We start from the raw sequence: 22,092 nt of genomic DNA on the forward strand, positions 1-22,092 counted from the left end.
GGCTTAAGCGACTGAACAGAGATGCTGCTTGAGACTGTGTGGCACAGACAGCCACTATCACTTGAACATGGCTGACATATGGGAGCAAGGACAATGCTTTCCAAAATTACTTGAACATAGCCTATCCTACATGTGCTGTGGAACTGTAAATCAGGCAAAGGATAAAGACAAAAGAAAAGTCATCACTAGCAACTGTGAAATCACTTTTCTCATGAAGACATTACCGTATTTCACATACCAAAGTCAGTAAAATGCTACTTTCAAAGAGATCAATTATTTTACCTCTACTTTCTCCAAAAGTTGGGGTTCTGCTGTAACCTACGGCTGAAGTTCTCATACCACTTGGAGAGTGTTGACAGTGGAAGGTACTGCTCTGAAGGGTTTGGTGTGATCTGGTTGGGGCTCTGTGCAAAACTAGCAGCATAATTGTAGAAGTTCTCACACATGGCCTGGCTGAATTCTACATAGGAGTTGAGGGTGGATGGCTCTGCTGATGGGTTGCTTACTTGACTCTGAATCTGGGTTAAGGGTTCCACCTGTAAAGGGGGGAGGGAGAAAAAAAAATCAGCATCATGACTACTAACACAGAACCAGTAACTGCCAACTTTGCATTCAACTGGTTCTTGCTTATATATATCTTAAAATTCGCTGATAAACAAGCAGGCTCTCTTCCACATACAGTAAACTTTCAGTTCCCCATTGTTGTAACATCCGACCCAATGCAGTATCTGGTGTTGATGGCTTGGCTCTATTAACCCTCTGGCCATGTTAGGCGACTGGTCATCCTAGTAATTACTCTTCATGACATGTCAGGTGACTACAGTCCACAGCCAACAAAATGCTTTTCTGTACTGCATTCCCTCAAATCTGAGGTGTGCACCAATCTAGGATATTCTGCCATCTGCTGTAGAAAAGACTAACAAAGTCTGAAGAACAAAACAGCCTGAATAATAAAATAAAAACAGACTGACTATCACATTTCGTTTGTTTTACCCAAGATGAATTCAAATGATGGCTAATGTTATAACTGATATATACTTCATAATGGGTTTTACAGCACAATGAAATATGGACTCTTGTGAAAGGTAAGTGGGTTCTCAGGCATGATCATGCTTCTGAAATGTATTTCAGCAAAGTCTGAGCAAGACATGTCATTATACAGTAGATGCAAAATTAGACAATAGCAAAAATTTATTATTTTCACATTTTTTCTAAGAAAAATGAAAATTTTCTCATAGAAAAGTGCATTTTTTATCAATACCATAGCAAAAAAGTGGAAACTTTACGGTTATTTCTTATTTGAAAAGTCATTTTTTAGGGACTTAGGCTGTGTCCAGGGGAATGACCCAGAAATGCTAGGTCACAGCCAATGGGTTAAAGCAATATCTTTCAAATTTATGGAACATCCGGCACCAAAACAGGGCAAAACTGGCAGTTCTGTGCAATATCCAGCACCGAGGTGTATCAAATGACTCTTTAACAGTAGCCAACTGGCGCTGCATTACTGTACCGTATCATTACATTAACGAGGAGAGTGTATGCAAGTGAGGTGGAGGGGGGAAGAGGAAGGGAGAGGCCGAGGATGAGATGGAGGGATGGAGTGGAGAGGTATATGAGAGAGGGGGGTGTGTGAGCTGGGAGCAAGTCATTGAAGTGACATTGGACAAGGCAACACAAAGGTGATATTTTTGTGGCCACTCCTCACAGGACTGAGGCATCTGGCAACAGATAAGTAGATTGATTTAATGCTTGATTTTTATCTTGTACTCATAGGAAAGTTTTTAGGATAAAGGTTTGAGACAGACAGTAATGCAATATCCGACCTGACGTTGAATATTGAGCCAATGAGGGGTATTATGCAATATTTGGCATTTTACTTTAACCCTTTCAGGTCTCCTAGCCACAATCGTGGCTTTATGGGTACGGGTCTCCTGGCCACGATCATGGTTCACCTATTTGCGCAGGCAATTTTAAACTGTGGCAGGAAGCTGGTGAATCGTATCAGTATTGCTCTCAGTATTTACTCATTTCCTGGATATTAGACAATCCAATTAAGAATAAACACAGATTTATGAATTTAGGTTAGTAGGAATGTTTCTCTATCATTTTGTATATAGAAATGCATTTATTTGTGACACCACACACCACTTGCTACCCAACTTCCCATCATTATTATGGCTCCTGTATGGGAAATTATGCCCTAATATTTTTTAGCCAGATGCATATTAGTTCCTCATGCATGATTATAATATTTTTTTTTACATTTACAAACCTTGATTTTTTTTTTTTTTTTTTTTTTTTTTTTCCTTCAAAAAATGCAATTTTCCACACTGGACCTATGGACCTATTTGCAACTTGAAAGGGTTAACTGCCCCAGGGCTTGGCTGAATTATGCCTATAATTGACAATTTACTGTTAAAAATATTACGTCCAACATAAGACGTCAGGTGTATGATGGCAGTATGTGCTTACATTCTTAGTGTAACTTTTTTCTTTTCTTTTAAATAACAGAAAAAAAAAAAAATAATAATAATAATAATAATAATCCATACACCAAATTACTGGCATCCTCCATCCATAAAATCTCTGTAACAGTTTGACTTGAACAGCTGTAGGATGAAGTTTGGGGGGAAACAACTCTGGGGAAGCGAGTTCCAGAGAGATGCAGTTCGGAGAATAAAAGAATACTGATAGGCAGAAGTTCTGCAATATGACTGTGTGACATTCCAGTCATAAGCGCTACCAGGTGTCCATGTAGCACGAGGGAAGGCATGGAGAAGTAGCACAATGGACGCAAAATTCCTTACTTGTAGGGAAGGTAGTTTATTTACAATAGCAGGGTTATTAATAATTCTAAAAGCCTTGTTCTGAATTTTGTCTAGTTGTTTTAATGCAACCTCTCCACATCCATTCCACATGGGTGAGCAATATTCAAGCTGAGAGTGCACATGTCTCATTAAATTATAGCTAACTGCTCATCAGTCAAGATGTTACGGACTCTGTACAATAATCCAAGTTTCTTTGAGGTGGTTTTAGCAAGTGATCTGATATGAAAGAGACAGCTGAGGGCACTGATAAGTGAGACATTGAGAATTTCAATACTTTTGGAGATGGGAATATTAGTAGCATTGAAGGTTACATACAAATCTGGCAATATCTGTCTATTAGTAAACTGTATGTATTTGGTTTTACTAGCATTAAATGAGACAAGGTTGTTTTGTTCCCATTCACTGATAGTAGATAAGTCTTGATTTATGGAGATGGCTGTACTGAGTTGAGAGTTAGAGATATTCGACTTTGTAAATGGGTGTTTGAGTGTGAATGAACTGTGACATGTTGAGTCATCTGCATATGAATGGATGGGACTGTAGGTGAGAGATAAGAGATCATTAATATGAATCTGGAACAGGGTTGACGCCAGAACTGATCCCTGTGGCATGCCGGTGTTAAATGAATGGAAATTGGAATATATATATAACTAACTTTTACTCTAATTTTTGTCACTGAGATATGAGGAAGGAAGAGGAACAAAAAAACGTTAGTTTACAGCAAGGGAGTTTGGACAGCAGGGAATGGTGCCACACTCTGTCGAAAGCGATTCTTTCTATTCTTCGAGAAAAATTTGACTCATCATCATATCAATATCAACCAACCACGTATCACCCCAAACTACCATCCCAGCCTATCCTCTCCACTCCTCTCCAGCCACTCTACCCTTTATCTACTCTCCATCCAGCTTTAAGTAGAAATCTGCAAGTCAGACACTCCCACCACACATCACCTTTCATACAATGCCCCTCTTGATTCTCCACAGAATATACTCAATACTCACCCTACCTTGCCCAACCATCATCTTGCAATACACCACATTCACTACTTTCCACTCACCCCATCCTCTGTTTCCCCTCTCCTCTCAGGATACATCACCCTTCACTCAAATCCACCTCACCCATTCCTCTCCATCCACCCTACTCATTTCTATCCTGAAGGGTTGAATATCTTAACCCCTTAAACGCGGATCGTCGCATTTGCGACGCTCGCCAAAAAGGACATAACGGCAGAGTGTCGCGTTTGTGATTCGAGTTAATTTTGAATAAATGTGGGCAAGGATGTTCCAGCTGATATTGCCTATCAGTAACACCACTCTTTAGCTACAATTAGCATACTTTACCTTTGTACTACTGACCTCCGTTGTTGCCAAGTATCGCGTTTCTCCCCCCTCCCCCCCCCACCACGGCCCGGCCAGCCTGGCTGTGATACATGGCAGCACTCTGACCGCTCAGCACTGTAAATCTGCGCTCTCCTCTCACAAGCAGTTTATGCTAATAGGAAACGCTTGTTTCCCCAGTTATAACACTAGCTTTTTTTCGCATGGTTTGCCCCTGTTTAGCGTCAGTTTACCGCAGGCTTTCAAAGTGACATTATGGCAAGTTCTAGCTCTTCCAAGTCAGTGAAAGCGGCCGACAGGAACGAGAATAAAGTGACGGGCGTAAGGCAGAATAAAAAGCACGCCGCGGTGATCTTTTGGGAAGTAATATAATTGAAAATAATGTAGTATACATGTTTTTAGCTGTGAAAATGGAAATGTTTGTTGTGTGACGGGAAGACCGCCGCCGCGCTGCATGTTGGCCGTTCGCTCCGTTGATTTTAGCCTTATTTTCAGTGCTTATTGTACAAATACGGATTCCAAACTACCTTTACGTTGTAGTATAAAGTTTACTGTGACAGAATGAGGCTGTGGTAGATGGGAAACCGGGTTGCTGGAGGTGTGAAAGTGAAGATTTGGTTACCCAACTTTGCAAGTCTCCACAAGTCCTTGGGTAGTCCACGAAGGCTCAACACCTGTCTCTGGAGAAAGCTGAATGTAAGTACTATCTGCCATACCAAGTATAATGTTCTAGGGTTAATCTCTGATTTTTGGCTAATATTCTCCTACAGGTACTCAGACCGCGGTACAACCCCGCTACTTGGGGGGGGGGGCGACCGTTCATGGCCGCGTTTAAAGGGTTAAAAGTAGTTCAACTACCAGCCAACCTACATCATCCACATTCACAAGGTATACCCATCAAGGCTTAACATCTACCATCATCCCAGCCCATCCCGCTCACTCCCCTAACTCACCCCACTCTGCCCAACAGGACTTGACATTATGCCAGCTATACCATGAACACTTATTTTTTATATAATGTACTGGGTATACCTTCACACACATAATGAAAAATGATTGCTAGCCTCAGCAACTTCCATACCTCACCTTCTTCCACAATGACTTACTATGAACATACACATTCCTCTTTGCCTACCATAACTTCCACCATCAAACTCACTCAACACACATACCAGTACCCATTTCACCACCTTATCTCAATTAGATCACTTCATAACACACTCCCTTCTACTCTGTTATTGATGGATTTCCTTACTCCACACCTTTCATGACATATTTTTATCTTATCCACTCAATGCACCCCTACACACTGCTCAGCAGTCTCATTTCTATTGTTCTTACTCTTGACTTTCACTTTTGCCCTACTGGTCTCATACCCCTCATTCAATGTGGATACTAACACACCTTCATGCAATCTCCCTGTGGCTTCCATGCTCAGATCTCTGTTTCTTAGTAAGGCCTTTATAATACAAGCTATCTATCTATTTATCTATTGCCAGACGCCTCAATCCCGTTTGGGGTGGCCACAAACAAATCGCCTCCACGTCGTCCTGTCCCCCACCATTTCACTGCCCTGCTCCCAACTCACACCCCCCTCTCTCATATACCTCTCCACCCCATCCCTCCATCTCATCCTCGGCCTCCCCCTCCCTCTTCCCCCCTCCCTCTTCCCCCCTCCATCTCACTCACATACACTCTCTTCGTCAGCCTTTCACCCTCCATCCTCTCCACATGGCCAAACCACCTCAGTGTGTTCCTCATACAAGCTAATTTATAATATTCTTAACAACTTACTGAAATCCCAATCTGTGCATTGTGAGACATCTTCTGCTCTCCAAAACTGAAGCCTGACTGGAGGCTGGCACCATCAGATTGTTTGAGACCTGAAATCTTGAATATTGCAGAAGGCTTCTCATTGGTGATATTTCCCAGGAGATGCCATGTGGGTGGCTTGGTTGGTTCTGGCCAGCTGAAGTAAACTGATGAGAGAAAAAAAATCAGGTCAAAGATCTAAGCATTCCAGAAGATACACTGTACACATTTAATATAGTACATGCTGGTAGGAAAGCCACACTGTGAAAAAAAGAAAAAAAAAAAAAAAAAAAAAAAAAAAATCAGGCTTATTTATCACCAATGTTGGACATGCAGGTTAAAGCTGTTTTACCTACTAAAGCAGTTACGGTAGTAACTGTAGAAACTACCCATCTCTAAATGTGCTTATGAATAGGAAGTAAATAAAAGTATCAGCCCTATGACAATGTACTGCATCTGTCTGATATACTTAAATTATGTCTGGATTATTCTAACCCAGCCTAACCAGATTTAATCACAAATAATCCGGCCTAACTTGGCTGAGCCATATTTGACACGATTTTATCAATTCTTTTAAAATCTGTAGCTGTATTTTTTTTCTCTCTCTCTAATTCAACTGTATCAGCGGCAGGATGGCAATATACTCCTTTACCTAAAGAATAATTACATGGAAAAATGAAGCACTAAAATAATAATAGGCCAAAATTTGTCAGTGGGGAAAAAAAAAAAAAATCAGCTTCCATTAACTTATTGACAATTAAAACAAAATCCATACAGTTAACCAAGAAAACTCAAGAACTGAGTTTTTATTATTCATCCACTCACTAGATGTAGTGCTGCCTCTCTCTCTCTCTCTCTCTCTCCAGGTGACTCTGCACTGAGTGTCCAGCCAAATGGTTTCCAGTACCCACAGGAAAACATTTTCTAAGCTAGGTGGTAATTACATAACCATACAACATCTTGTGGTCTAGAATTAAAGCATCAAACCAGATGGAGCCGGTAAGGATTACCATCGGAGGGGTGGCTGAGGTTTACTGTCCACATAATGACAGTCAGGGGTGCATGAGGCTCATCATCCTTGCATTAATTGTCAGGATTGAGTAGCCTAGCACCAGGCCCCTACACTCCTGAGAAGGTAAATGAAGATTGGATGATGGACGGATGGACGAAAAATCAGAAGGCTTTTTTACCCCAAGCAGAAATGATAATCAGCTAAGTTAGAAATTCAGTGTGTCATGACTGTATCCTGCGACCACTAAAAATAACTATGCGACGAAAACTGTAAGAAGTAGGTGGAAAAGAGAAAGGTGGAGTCATCAGCATGAGAATGGACAAGGTTAGATGTGTGACTCAGAACTCCATTAATGACTAGGAGGAAGAGAATTGGTGAAATGTCAGACCCCTATGGAACACTGCTACCAAGAGCTTTGGGAGAAGAACACTGGCCATCTACGATGGCAGATACAGGGTGACCAGAATGGAAATGAGAAACAAAGACACATACAGAAGGACAAAAATCAAAAGAGCTCACTTTGGCAATGGTTAGAGTTTCTAGCAGGGTTTGGAAAAAGCAAGTCTGCAACTCGCAGGGTCCTGAAAATCTGAGTCCCCAGTGTATCAAGATATGTCCCATGGAGGTATGCATCAAAGCTGCACAAGTGTGTGGCCAAGCCACTCTGACATTAGCACCACAGGTGTTAAGTCCATATCAGGGAGATCTTGGGGCATGATCCCCTCAAAACTGATAAAATGATGCAACTTGGTGCATTCTGAAGTTTTCAATCACAGAGTAAAAATATACTGTACTGCTATACATTTTCAGCTTTTTTGGACAGACCACTGAGATGTTCATTTAACTTTTTGCAGGTAATGCCTCCTTATATCAAATTAATATACAGTAGTGGCTGAATCAGCAGCTGTTACGCAGTGTTTTTAATGCAACTCCGCAAGGATGTTTGTGGAATCCCCCAGATGTATGCTGTTACATGTACTTGTTGATGTGGCTGTTAATTACAGTATGAAATACTGTAATTAAATAGAAGACCACCATAGAAAAAATAATATTAGTAATAAGAAAAATAATAATGCAGACTTTGTGAAAATTTTATGTTGTTCTTTACCATATCCTGATTATAAACTAGACAATCAATTCTGTATCCCTAGGACTTAACAGGCACTGTAAGAAACTTTCTCATCTTGTGCAATTTGGTGATGGGGACGATGCACATATAAACAATGATTTGTGCCACATTCAAGTGAAAGCTTTGGTATGTCAAGCGCAAGGGCAAAGGTTTCATCAAAGTCCCATAAGGAGGCTGATCAAGAATCTGAGAAGAAACCAGAAAGATCGCCAATGAAGTATTCCTGACTGAACCCATACTGAGGGTCAGAAGGGTTCAGAATCTTCCTATTAAACATAGGTTCAAAGACTGGAAATGCAGCAGATGGGTGATGGATGATTGGGAATGGTCACCCTTCGGACAAGTTCATTGAGAACAATCTTCCAACTGGAAGGAAAGATTCATATTAACAGACAAAGGTGAATGAGTTTGGCTAGGCAGGGTGTAAGCATGGAAGCAGAGTTCTTGCGAACAACAGGAGGGACCATATACATCTGTAATGAGGCCAAAGGGGAGAAGAATGTACCGTACATAATCTGAAGAAATATCAATTAGCCTACAGACATAAGAAAGTCATAGCCAAAAAGTTCAAAGCAGAGTTGGAGACAAAGGTCTGAGCAAATAGTTTAGCTTTATCGCAGGCAGAAACAACACAGCTAATACACTGGAAAAGAGGAGAGAAAAGGAATATGTCAAGTTTGAGAGATTCTGTGCAACATGCTTGATGGAATGAGAAGCCTGAGTTGGAAAATTCACAGCAGCTGGATCAGACAAAGTTGTTTTTGGAAAGATGGCTTACAACAATGCCTAGCAAAAATGTTCAGTTCATGTGATGTAGGGGTCAACAGATCTCAATACCTTTTGAAAGCCACCTTGTTGTTCTGGACAATATTACAAGAAGTATCAATAAACCAAGATTATTTAGCATCAGTCAGTGGGTAAAGTAGGAAAAGTTTGCTTCCATGCCAGAGAGAATATCATCCCCTCATCAATACAAGGAGCAAGTATGAATGGCTCTCAGCCATGGAAGCAATAGTCAATCCAGGGAAATCAAAGAGATACCACCTGAAGACCTCCCAATCAGCAATACCATACTACCACAGACTCTGCTTCTTGGGAGGGTCCACAGGCCTTACTGGAGCACTATGACAGGCTGCGGAAATGTGGCTGTGATCAGAGGAGTCCAAAGGAGATAAAAGAGTGACAGAACAAACACACGGATAGCTCACTAAAAAGAAGTCAAATATGCTGTGGTTCTCTCCCATACAGTCAGGGATATAGGTAGGGTACTGTACAACCTGCTGAAGCACATTAAAGATAGAAAATATGTAGGCCTGGTTACCATGTGGATCAATGAAAGATGAAGAGATCCAAAGGTGATGGTGATGACTGATATATATAAAATAGAGATTTCTGAGAAAGGGGAAAGGGAAAGAATCTGAATGTATTCCACTTTACATGAGAGATATTCAAAGATTTCTCCTATTCAGCAGAGTTACGGGGAAGGTAACAGCAGATATACTAGTCAGAAGTTGATAGGAGAGCCACAGCAAGAGCTGTATAGACTTCAGAATATTCAAGTTCAAGGTCATGGGGAAAACCTTTGCCTTCAAAATTAGTAATAAGTTGCAGAATTGAGAAGAGGGTTTTTTATCAGTACAGTAGTTTCAGAAAGCGCCTGCATGCGTGCATGTGCACACACACACATACACATATAACCAAGATCAAGAGAATACAAAGTACACCAACCTAGATGGTCCCAGTCTGGCAGGTCTGTCATACAGAGAGAGGCTGGAAAAGCCGGATTTGCCTTCCTTAAAGGCAAGGAGAGAGAGGGGTGACATGATTGCAGTGTTCAAGACCATGATGGAAGTAGATAAAATTGACAGAGAAGATCTGTTTGTATGGGATAAGAGAGTAACAAGAGGACATGGAGTGAAACTGAAGATGCCAAGCTGCTTGAAGGATATCCAGGCATCTAGTTTTCCTTATAGATGCATAGACCTGTGGAATTGCATGGACAAAGAGATCGTCCAGTCTAAAAACTTAAATGGGTTTAAAGCTAATTTTGACTTACTTAGAAACAGAGACGGGACCCCATGAGAGTAGCTCATTTCCTGTATATCACAATTAGGTAAATTACGTACCGGTAAATACACATACACACACACACACACACACACACACAAACAAACTATCTTTGGCTTGGAAATTAACAATGAGAAACAGGATAGAGAAAAGAATTTATCAATACTGTTGTCTCGGAAAGCTGAATCTCTGTTAGAAATTAAAGGTAAGGCTCAGAGGAGAGGTGGTGTTCCAAAGAGGAGTAATTAGATGAACAGGTGCAAATACAGTAAACTCAATAAACTTAGGCTCGATATACAGGTACCGAATTTCAGCTATACGTGAGCTGACCAATCATGGTGATGCAGCTGCCAACCCGAACGATCATGTGCAACAAAATCAAAATGTACATATATATATATATATATATATATATATCAATCAATCAATCATTTCCTGTGGCACCCTCGGGGATCCATAGGGCCTCGATGAACTCAAACCACCACATCCTATCTTGTGCTAACTCCTCAAGATCTCCCCAACACTCATCTCCAGCTTCCCGTCTCATTGTCCTCACCCACGTCTCTTTTGGTCTTCCTCTACCTCTCCTACCAAGTGCCACCCACCCTGGTGTACCTCGTACTATTCCCTGTCTCCTATACACATGTCCTAGCCACTTCCATCGTGAGAATCTAACATATTCATCGATCGGCTGCACTCCCGTTATTTCTCTAATTCTACTATTTGGTATCCTTTCCCACCACTTAACTCCTAATATTCTTCTAAGTGCTTTATTTTCAAACACCAAGAATTTATTTTCCATAGTCACTGTGCTGTACCAAGACTCGTGTCCATAAATTAAGATACTCCTAACCATTACCTTATAAAGTTTGATTTTTGTATGCACAGAGAAATTGTTATTATTCCAAATATTTTTAAGCATTCCCATTGCCTGATTAGCCTTCTTTAACCTTTCCTCGAATTCAAAGTTCAAAGAACCATCCTTGGCTAAATAAGTACCTAAATATTTAAACCTATCAACTTGCTTTACAACCATACCTCCAATTACACATTCCTGCGCATTTTCCATATTCATATTGATTATTTCAGTTTTTCCACAATTAATAACCAAACCCACCTTGTGACCTTCACTCACCAAACAGTCCAACACTCTCTGCATCTCTTCTGGCCCATCACAAATCAAAACTACAGTATATCATCTGCATAATCTAAATCCAAAAGTTTCCTGTTCTCTCCCCAAAGTATACCTGCACCGGTTTCTGTTCCAACGCATTTCATAATGTAATCAATGACCAATATAAATAGTAAAGGCGATAGAACACCACCTTGAATTACTCCGGACTTGACTTCAAACGAATCACTCAGACAACCATCAACCATCACTTTACAAAATGTGTCCTCATGCATGTTCATAATGACCCTCACAAACTCCTCTGGTATTCCATAATGTCTCATGATCTTCCCCATAGTCTCTCTCGAAACACTATCAAAAGCCTTTTCAGAATCAACAAAACGAAGACTGAACGGCACTCTCATTTCATTAACTTGCTGCATCAAATGCCTAACTATAAAGATCTGATCACTGCAACCACGTCCCTTTCTAAAACCAGCCTGTTCATCCCTCAGAATACCCTCAACCACTGGCTCCAACCTATTTAACAACACTCTACTGAAAACTTTCAAAGCTATCGGTGACAAAGAGATTCCCCTCCAATTACCACATTCACTCAGGTCTCCCTTCTTCGGAACTTTAACAATTACACCATTCTTCCAAACTGATGGTAGTAACCCCGTCACCCATATCTTATTGAATAGCTTGGTCAAGATCATTATTAATCTATCCCCCTCCACTTTAAACATTTCCGGAAATAAACCATCCTCCCCTGGTGCCTTATTATTCTTTAACTGTTTTACTGCTTTCTCCACTTCTGCAAGCCTCAACTCTCCTGTTTCTATATTTAAATCTTCCTGAGCAGACGGTATATCCTCTTCTGGTGGTATTGGTCTATTAAGAACTGTCTCAAAATGCTCTTTCCATCTATTTTTAATATCTCCATCTTTGGTCAATAAATTTCCTTCCCTGTCTCTAACTGGTATTTCCTTGCGTTTACCTGCATTACCACTCAGTTCTCTAATCGATTCATATGCTATTCTTTGACTCTGTCCATCATTTTTGTTTATTAAGATTTCAGTCTCTGCAACCTTTTCATCCACACATCTTCTTTTATCTCTCCTAGCTAACCTTCTTACTTCTGAATTCAAACTCCAGTACGCAGCTCTTGCTAATTCAATCTCTTGTTCATCAACGCATTGCATCTCACTCCTCAATTTAGCCTCACCTCTCTTTTTTATCATATCCCACGTTTCCTCTGATATCCATTTCTTTCTCCTGAAGCTATGTCTCCTTCCAATCGTACATTCAGCAATCTCATGCAAAACTTTGTTCACATCCTCCCACATCTCATCTACACTTCTCTACCCCTCTTCCAACGTTTCCAACACCAAAAACCTATTTCTGCATTCTAATCTGAATTTCTCCTTTTCTTCTCCTTCCCTTCTAAGCTTAACAATATCGTATCTACCAACACCAGATTTTTCCTTCTTCTGATTTTTAAGTTTAAACCTTATTTTTGCAATGCTGAGTTGATGGTCACTACCAATATCCGCTCCCCGTTTAACATGAACATCTAGCAGAGAACTTCTATGCCTCCTACCGATAGCGATGTGATCAATCTGATTTTTATATTTTCCACACGGCGACACCCAAGTTGTCTTGTGTATATTGCAATGCTGAAAGAGTGTGCCCCCGATGACTAAGTCATTTGCTAGACAGAAGCTTCCAAACCTCACTCCGTTTTCACTCATCCTACTACCAACTCCCATCTTACCCATACATGCCTCAAATCCCTCATTTGAACAGCCCATTACTGCATTAAAGTCTCCAACGCAGATCAAAACATCACGTCTAGGTACCCTTCCTACTCCTTCTTGCAACTTTTCATAAAATGTGTCTTTCCTTTCATCGAGTGCATCATTAGTAGGTGCATAACACACAAACAGACTGATGTTGCCATGATTTGATTTAAACCGTGCGTATAACAATCGCTCATCTATAGGATCCCACTCACATAAAGCCTTATTTGCCTTACAACCCAGCAACAATCCTACTCCCTGATAATGCATTCCGTCCTGTCGACCAGATATCAATAAATGTATACCATCCTCCAAATCCAACTTATCGACTCCAGTTAATCTAGTTTCTGTCAGAGCACAAATATCAAGTCCGTAATTTTGAAAAACCTTCACTAACTCATCGATTTTACCGTCATGATTTAGCGTTCTCACATTCCAGTTACCAATTTTAATTGTATTTTTTGCACTGACAAAGGAATTAGATTGTAATTGAGGCAACCGTGAGATTCTTAGCACCCCCTGCCCATTTAAGGGCTGCACGGGACTGGGGGCCATTATTGTTCTTTCAGAGTCCATCAAGGTTTCTTTGGCTAACTTCCTGAACACCTCGCCATTGTGTTGCAGTTGCAGTAGGCAGCTAACTTGCCTGATTGCCCACACCCGAAAGACCCAGCTATGCTGTAGCCAGTCACGTGCCGGCATGCTTCCCAGCCATTTCACTCTCAAGGAGTTCCTCTGCCTGAGAAAGCAACCACCCCCCTGCTCCCGAGGGCTTTTGATCTGTGTAGGTAGAGGGCGATCACTCCCTCACTAGCCATATACAGTGTATATACAGTGTATAGGCTACACTCCTTTCTGCTGTTTACTACTGAAGGATAATTATAACATAATATATACCAGTACAGCATCAAGGTACATAGAATAAAACCATATAAAATCAAAATACTGTAGTCCTGTAGTGTGAACACATGTACTGTATAATAATTGCATTAGGTATTCACCAAACAAGACTTAGTACAGGACTGGTAGAAATCGGACAGGGAGTCCTTATTTTCCTCTCTAACGAACATTGGCTGTCTCATCAGCTTTCCTCCAAACTGATTTGGTAAATCAAGGGTTTAGTGTACAGCAGAAATTTACAGAAAGTAGGAAAATGGTCCAGGACATCACAACTGGTTGTCACCAAGTACGGTAAGAAGGATCTTGCCAGCTGTCACTGGGTTGGGGAGGTTATCAAGAAAATCATGTTGTTAATCCAGAATATTTTAGGTCCCCACCCCTAGGAACTCCATGGCACTGCTATATGATATTGTACTATTCTGTCTGAATCTAAATACACTGTGTAATGTGTAATACAGTATGCATGTCAAGTAATTTGGAGTAAATACCGGTAGTTTAGGAAAATGTCTATAAGATGCTGCTGCACTGCTCTCAGTATTACTGAAAACTCTGGAGAAGGTCAGTATAGGACACTGACCAGGAGCTGAGATCCTGCTGACTAGTGAAATGGGATCCCAGCTCATTATTCCCCACCCTACAAGAGTACTGCCCTGTTCAACTGATGCTACAGTCTCCCTTTTGTGACTTGGAGTCTTGTATGGTACCATAGGCTATGTTCCCTTCTCAAAAGCAGGGCCTGTGTGGTCTGCTGAATGCAGTGCAGAATTCTCACAAACACTGTCAAGTGTCTTCAAATAAATTTTCCGCACCAATTAAGTCAAAGCTGCTATATAAATGCAACAGCTAACTGCTATATAATGTACGAAGGGTGATCAGAAAGTAATGACAGTTCGTGCTATAACATGAAAACCTTGAATGATGGGAGGTAGGGGAGCAAGGAGAGTGCAGAGTTGCCTGTCCTTACGAGTTTGAACTTGTCGCCGTATGCCTGACTTTTCTTGTTTTATTGTTGTGAGTGAATGCTTCACTCTTGTTTTTGCTCTCTGGCCAGAAACATGGATTACTCGAAAGAAGGCTGCAGGTTCTACATTTTTACGAGGTGGAAACTGGGAAAGAAAGCAACAGAGATTCGAGGGGAATTATTACAAGTTTATCCAGACACTACTCCTTCCCTGGAAACTGTTTCCCGCTGGATTCGTGCTTTCACAGCAGGAAAAACTGAATTGAAAGATGAACAACGCTCTGGACACCCCCGGACATCCGTGACTGAAGCAACAACTGTCCGTGCACGGTCCATCATTGACGAGGATCCAGCTGTAACTCTTAGGTTCTTAGCCTTGGAGCTTGATATCAGTTATGGGAGTGCATATGACATCGTGCATGAACAATTACACCTGAGGAAGAAGTGTTATCGATGGATACCCCATTTGTTGACTGATGAGCAAAAGGCTGAACGGGTGAGGATTTGTCGTGTCTGGCTTGCTGAATTTGAACCAAATGGTCCAAAACGGTTCTCAGATGTTGCTACTGGAGATGAGTGTTGGATTTCATTCTTCACAACCCGTGACAAGCAGTCAAACATGGTGTGGTTGGGCGATGAAGACCCTCGACCTCAGATTTTGAAGGAAGGATTTCGCAGCCGGAAGCGCCTTTTCACCATCTTTTTCAATTCTCAAGGACCAATATGCGTGGATGTGATGCCTGAAAAGTCCACTATCACAGCCCAATACTACACAGACCAGGTCCTTCCACAAGTCTTGGAACACAAGGCCAACACCGCACCAACCCGCCGTCGGTCTCGCCTTTTGCTGCACCACGACAATGCTGCACCCCACAAAGCTCGCCTCACTATGCAGTACCTGGAACAACAAGGTATAACTCTGCTCCCCCACCCACCCTACTCCCCTGACCTGGCTCCCTGTGACTTTTGGTTGTTTCCAAAAATTAAATCTGCCATCTCTGGGAAGCAATTTCATCGCATCCAAGACTTGGCACGGACCGTCAATTCAGAACTCCGAAGTATACCGTCTTCAGAGTACCACGCTTGCTTCATGAAGTGGAGAAAGAGAATGGAATGCTGCATAGAGGTTGGAGGGGAGTACTTTGAAGGAATGTGAGTCATAGTTTGTTAGTTCTTCATGCTAATAAAAGTTTATGGACTCACTGTCATTTCTTTCTAATCACCCCTCGTACACTTACTTCAATGCTCTGTCTCAGTGCAGAGTACACAAAGGTATTTTACACTCTTTACCCTCCTAAGTACTGTGCAGGAACATCGTTTCCTTATACATTTGCATTATACAATTTCATTTAACAACTGTAATCAACTACCATCTGGAAGGGGCAGATTAGGGGTACACTATGTTTAACTCTCTCCTACACTGAATAAAACTGTATGAAGTAAGAATATAACTACTAAAGACAAACACATAAATGAGGAAGCTTGAGAGCAAACTGGTACTGATGTGGATGTGCTAGTGTTAGGAGTGTCTTTAGATACTTTGGCCACATGGAGTGAATGGAGAGTGAAAGATGGATTATGAGACATATGAGGTGCAGGGACAGGGTGCATATGTACTGTGTGTGTGTGTGTGAATGAGAGAGAGAGAGAGAGAGAGAGTTAATGGCAACATGGAGGTGATTTGACTGTGGTAACTGTCTCTGGGATTAAGGTGTCAGGGTATTGACAGATTGAAAGACCTCTTACTCTACTTTAGTCACTTACCAGAGCCCCCAAGACCATCCGGGAAGGGCTGTGTGCCAGTGAGGAAGACCACTACATGATTGATGTTGTCTGCTTCTGGGATCACCGTCAGGAACTGAGTTTCTCCCACCTGCTCAAAGTTCGTCTGTACCTGATGCGACAAGCATAAGTATGTATGAGTTTACTCTTCTTCATGAAAAAAATCTACAAAACAGTATGGTACTTTTAAGTCCGCATTATATGTCTGCGAAGTGCTGGTTACATCACAACTTATCCAAACAAATGGCACTGTATGCTGAGTGGAAAATGGCAAATCATCTTTATAGGTACCGGTACCAATGGAAGCTTTTTCTATTAACTACTGTGGACTTTGCAGCTTAAAAGAATGTCAAAAGAAGTGATATAATCATGGCTTCTGTACCTACACTGTATCTAATATACAAATACTGTACTGTAATGTGAGGCTACATCCCATCCTAGCAAACACTTCTCCACACTACATTAAGTCTAGCTACCAGATATGCCAATGTATTACCTACCTTCCCCATGTGAATGTAATCCCACTAACATCCAAACGCCCAATATCCGAACATCCCCACTAACCGGACATAATCTTCCTGGGATCCAATATTCCCAAAATGGGCCAAAAACCTCAAAAAATTCGAAAAAAATCTTACTTTTTTCCCACCCGTAATTTGAAATAGCCGCTGGCGCCGAACAGCTGTTACACCATGGTCCCTTCACCCCTTCCTTCCTCCCCCCTCCCCTGTCAGGGTTGCCATTTGGTATCTTTCATTACCAAGTGTGGGCCAATTTGGTAATGAAAAATTCGTTTGGTAATGAATCAGAATAATGCATTACCAAATAGATTATTCACATGTATGAGGATACACAGGATGGAGATGGTGGATTGTCTGCTCTCTCTGATTAATCTGCTACCCTACACAGCATGAAAATAATCAACATGGTGTTTATTATAAGGAGAGTGATTACATGTATTTCTATCTATTGCCAGATGCCTCAATCCCATTTGGGGTGGCCACAAACAAATTGCCTCCAAGTTGCCCTGTCCCCCGCCATTTCACTGCCCTGCTCCCAACTCACACCTCCCTCTCTCATATACCTCTCCACCCCATCCCTCCATCTCATCCTTGGCCTCCCCCTCCCTCTTCCCCCCTCCACCTCACTCACATACACTCTCTTCATTAGTCTTTCACCCTCCATCCTCTCCACATGGCCAAACCACCTCACTGTGTTCCTCATAACGCTTCCTATCACATCCACATCCACACCACAACGCTCCTTTATATCCTCATTCGTCAGCCTGTCTCTCCATGTGACTCCACAGGCTCCTCTTAAATAACTCATTTCCACTGCTCTCACTCTTGTGTCCTTCCAACAACGTCCAAGCTTCACTTCCGTATGGTACGTTAGAGTTGGTATCACAATACTGTCATGTAGTAACTTTTTCACTTCCATGCTCACTTCCCTGTTTCTTATCACTGCTTTCAAAAAACCAGCAACCTTTTTTCCCTGCTGTACCCTTTCAAGCACTTCACCCTCCAAACCTCCATCCTTACTCATCACACTACCCAAGTACTTAAACGTAACCATATTTTCCAATTCCTCAACATCCAACCTCGCTCTACATTCACTGACTTCACCTCTCTCAAAGACCATCACTTTACTCTTCCCTACATTCACCTTTAGATTCCGTTTCTTACACACTCTCCCAAACTCATCCACCAAGCCTTGCAGCTCCCCTTCGTCTTCACTCAACAACACAGTATCATCTGCAAACAACAGTACAGGGAGTTTCCAAACACTATCCTCTCTCACCAGGGTCACTCAAACATCCACTACCCTACCTTGTACCTCTTTTATTACCCCATCCATGTACAGATTGAACAACCATGGAGACATGACACATCCCTGTTTCAACCCAACTTTCAAAGAGAAAAATACACTCAGTTCACCATCCACACGCACTGCAGCCTTCGCACCATCGTACATACTCTTCACAGCATTCAACAACTTCCCATCTACTCCATATATTCTTAACACTTTCCACAATCCTTGTCTATCCACCCTGTCATATGCTTTCTCCAAATCCATGAAAGCCGCATACAACTTCTTTCCCTTCTCTAGAAACTTTTCCACTAAAGATCTAAGAATGAATATCTGATCTACACAACCTCTTCCCTTCCTAAAGCCTCCCTGTTCTTCTCCAACTAATTTCTCTGTTCTTTCTCTAACTCTGTCAATAAGTATCCTACCATACACTTTTCCTATTATATTAAGAAGACAAATGCCCCTATGATTACCACACACTTCTTTTTCCCCTTTTCCTTTGTACAAGGGAATAATTATACCTGACTTCCAATCCTCCGGGACTCTACCTTCCTCCCAGGCCAATCTGCACATCTTTCCTAATTATATATACAAGTATTTCCACTTGTATATATAATTAGTGAAGAATAAATGCTAGCTTTACAAATTTGGTAATGAAAGTTGAGGAGACTGGTAATGTGGCCATTGCAATCTGGCAACTCTGTTACCCCGCCATCATCAACAGTCACAGCATAACTCCGATTGAGAGCAAATGCTCATAGAAGTGCAAGCCACAGGTGCTTGTTTTTTGTGAATAAACAGTGTATAAACTGCAACACCTCGCCACTAGAACACACAGGAATTTACAGTGTTGTGCAGTGTTAAGAAATTAGAATTTAGAGTGCAGAGGATTAACTGTGGACTGCAAACTGCCGGTTCAAACCAGTCCAGGAGCATGGGACTTATAAGTACCCAGAATGTTTAATATAGTATAAACTCACCTCTATAACCTCATTTTATGCTTCTTTTGCATTTATTTCAGTCTTTTATGTGTCTTATTGGTGTGATTTGGGTCTTAAATAGGTGCTATGCATGTCCAGAGGGAGTTGTATAGGTGTTTCTCTGAGTTAGGGTCCATAAGCTGGGGCCCAATATCTGGACAAGACCACTATCCGGACCTGCCTATGGCTCTATTACGTCGGATAGTGGAGGGATTACTGTACTATAGTTTCATGGTAAAAGAAAAAAATTACAGCTGTTTTCTGCTGCGGGAGAGTGTATGTGAGTGAGGTGGAGGGGGGGAGAGGAAGGGGGAGGCCAAGGATGAGATGGAGGGATGGAGTGGAGAGGTATATGAGAGAGGAGTGTGAGCTGGGAGCAGGGCAGTGAAATGGCGGGGGACAGGGCAGCATGGAGGCTGCCCTTATGGGATTAAGGCGTCTAGCAATAGACAGTTGGATTCTGCTGCAGGTCTACTGTAAGAAAAGTGTCAACAAGACTGCCTAATATTCCTGCCTATTTCAACTCACCAGTACCATGTCTCCTGCCATCCAAAAACTTGCTCAGATTCATTTTTGATCACCTTCTCTTACTTTACGAATACTGTAACAGTTTTTAGATGTGCAGCCTTATCTATATTAGGTTTGTTTTTCTTTCTTTTTTAATGTACTGTTACCTGCCTAGGCATGATATCAAATACCGTACAGGCAGATAGTTTACAGGCACTGTGCTTTCCCCAAGCACTTATTTCCATCAGCATGTACTTTGCAAGATTTATACATCGTCATTACTGCTCACTGTATAAATTTTATCTCATACAATAAGTTTCACAGGCCTAAAAAAAAAAAAGTTGAGCTGCAAGTTTGATGAATATATCTCTGGAATTTGTCCGGTTGTTAGAGTAATACACCATCTTTCAAATGGCATCGTCAAACTGTGTGTTTAATTATAAATATGATGTAAACAAAGCGGGTACAATTATAACGAAACTATTACTGACAACACTCCACTTACGAGGCGTCCCGATACAATTATTCCGAATAGATTGGCCATGACAGCTCTCCTGTGTCACGTTCACTCGACGTCCAATCAGTACTTTCGTCTTCAAACCGTTCATACAAGCGTTAATTAGCTCCTGCTCTTCTAATTTCAGATTTTCACAAGCCAGCGATCTATCGCTGCCTGTCAACACGTACGCCGCCGTGCCACTACTAACATACTATTTCGCCTCTATCGCGATTCGGTTACCTTGCTTTTTTCTTTTTTTCTTTTAATGTTCTGAGCCTTTTACTTTCTTCGCTTGACAAGGGACGAAAATTTCATGAATATAATATACGGCATAAGCTTAACACATATGTATAATATTGGTAAGTTATGTTTGTGCATACAGTGTCGACGATCACAAACAATTTATAGGCTACATAACACAAAATTATTTTTCCCACAAAGAGAATAATTTGTTACTACAATTTCTCGGCCATTCTAGAAAGTTTTGGATTCATCGTTCTCTGTATCTTACCTGACGAATTATAGGTAGACTAATGTAAATTACATTACCGAGTGCCAGGCGAGGGAACCTGTTGATTTGTTTTACAAATAAAAAAAATGGATGACAAGAAACAAGGCCACGCATTGTTTTTGCTCTTGTGTTTGTTTTAGGAGACTTTAAATATCATTACAACCATACTAGTCAACCAACACGTCCATCATAACCATGACTAACCACTATCCTAGCGCATCCCATCTAATCCTTTCCACTCACTACGTTCTTTCTTCTAAAACTTCTAATATGTGTGACAAGCTAACTCTGCCACTGCCAACGCTGCCCCTCATACAAAGCCCAAATACAGGGTGTAACAAGTTACTCATGCTACTCAGACCCACCACCCACCACCATCCCAACACGTGAGAGTCTGTTGAGGACAGAGAGTACGGTAAGCATAGATCCCCAGTGCCACACTGAAAGTAAACGCTTCGGCATGAATGAAAAGTGATATATGCACGGGGGTAACTCACTTATCAAGGACGTAGGTGCTTTTGAATTAGACAAATCATCAAAATCTTAATGTAATGTGTACTTGTAAAGCTCCCCCCTCTCCCCCACCCACTTCCCTCGGAGACGACGACTGGGATTCTATGTCTAGGAGGAGCCATGGTGTAAAGAGACGCAGGTGGGCGGAACCATGCTGACGTCAGCTGGTGGATACAGCCCGCCTGCCTTCTTTGAAATGCTTTCCAAATTCCAGAGAATGGTTAGATGCTGCTTTATTGTCCATTTATTCTGCGTTTAGAACGGTTATGTAGCTTCCAAGCAATAAGAGGGGTAATTGATTATTTCTTTTCTTATATATACCGTTGATACTATGATTAGCCTACCCAAAGTTTTCTTTGAAACACGAGTATAAAACCACTAAAGCAATGGAGATAGTTCATTCCATTACATAGACACCTACATAAAAAGAGATACATATAAGAACATTAAGAGACGAGGATAACTAGAGTAGAATATGTGTACAGTCTACTGTTGAAAAAATAGAGAAAGTAGAAGTCATCACTAG

The 22,092-nt window shown here is 41.4% G+C and overlaps 1 protein-coding gene across 1 annotated transcript; it reads right to left on the bottom strand.

Annotated features, from left to right (window-relative positions):
• Positions 1 to 284: 284 nt before the first annotated feature.
• Positions 285 to 20,665, bottom strand: LOC145414070 (protein OPI10 homolog). The gene is made up of 4 exons (XM_080283633.1): positions 20,549 to 20,665; positions 16,727 to 16,856; positions 5,963 to 6,147; positions 285 to 536 (listed from the first exon to the last, which is right to left on the bottom strand). Exons 1-4 carry the CDS (start codon positions 20,585 to 20,587, stop codon positions 285 to 287), a joined length of 606 nt encoding a protein of 201 aa, XP_080139759.1. The 5' UTR covers positions 20,588 to 20,665.
• Between the last annotated feature and the right edge of the window lie 1,427 nt (positions 20,666 to 22,092).

Source organism: Coenobita brevimanus, chromosome 98 (assembly GCF_032717465.1).
Source record: "Coenobita brevimanus isolate Jiangsu-jjx chromosome 98, ASM3271746v2, whole genome shotgun sequence".
Taxonomy (NCBI): Eukaryota; Metazoa; Arthropoda; class Malacostraca; order Decapoda; family Coenobitidae; genus Coenobita; species Coenobita brevimanus.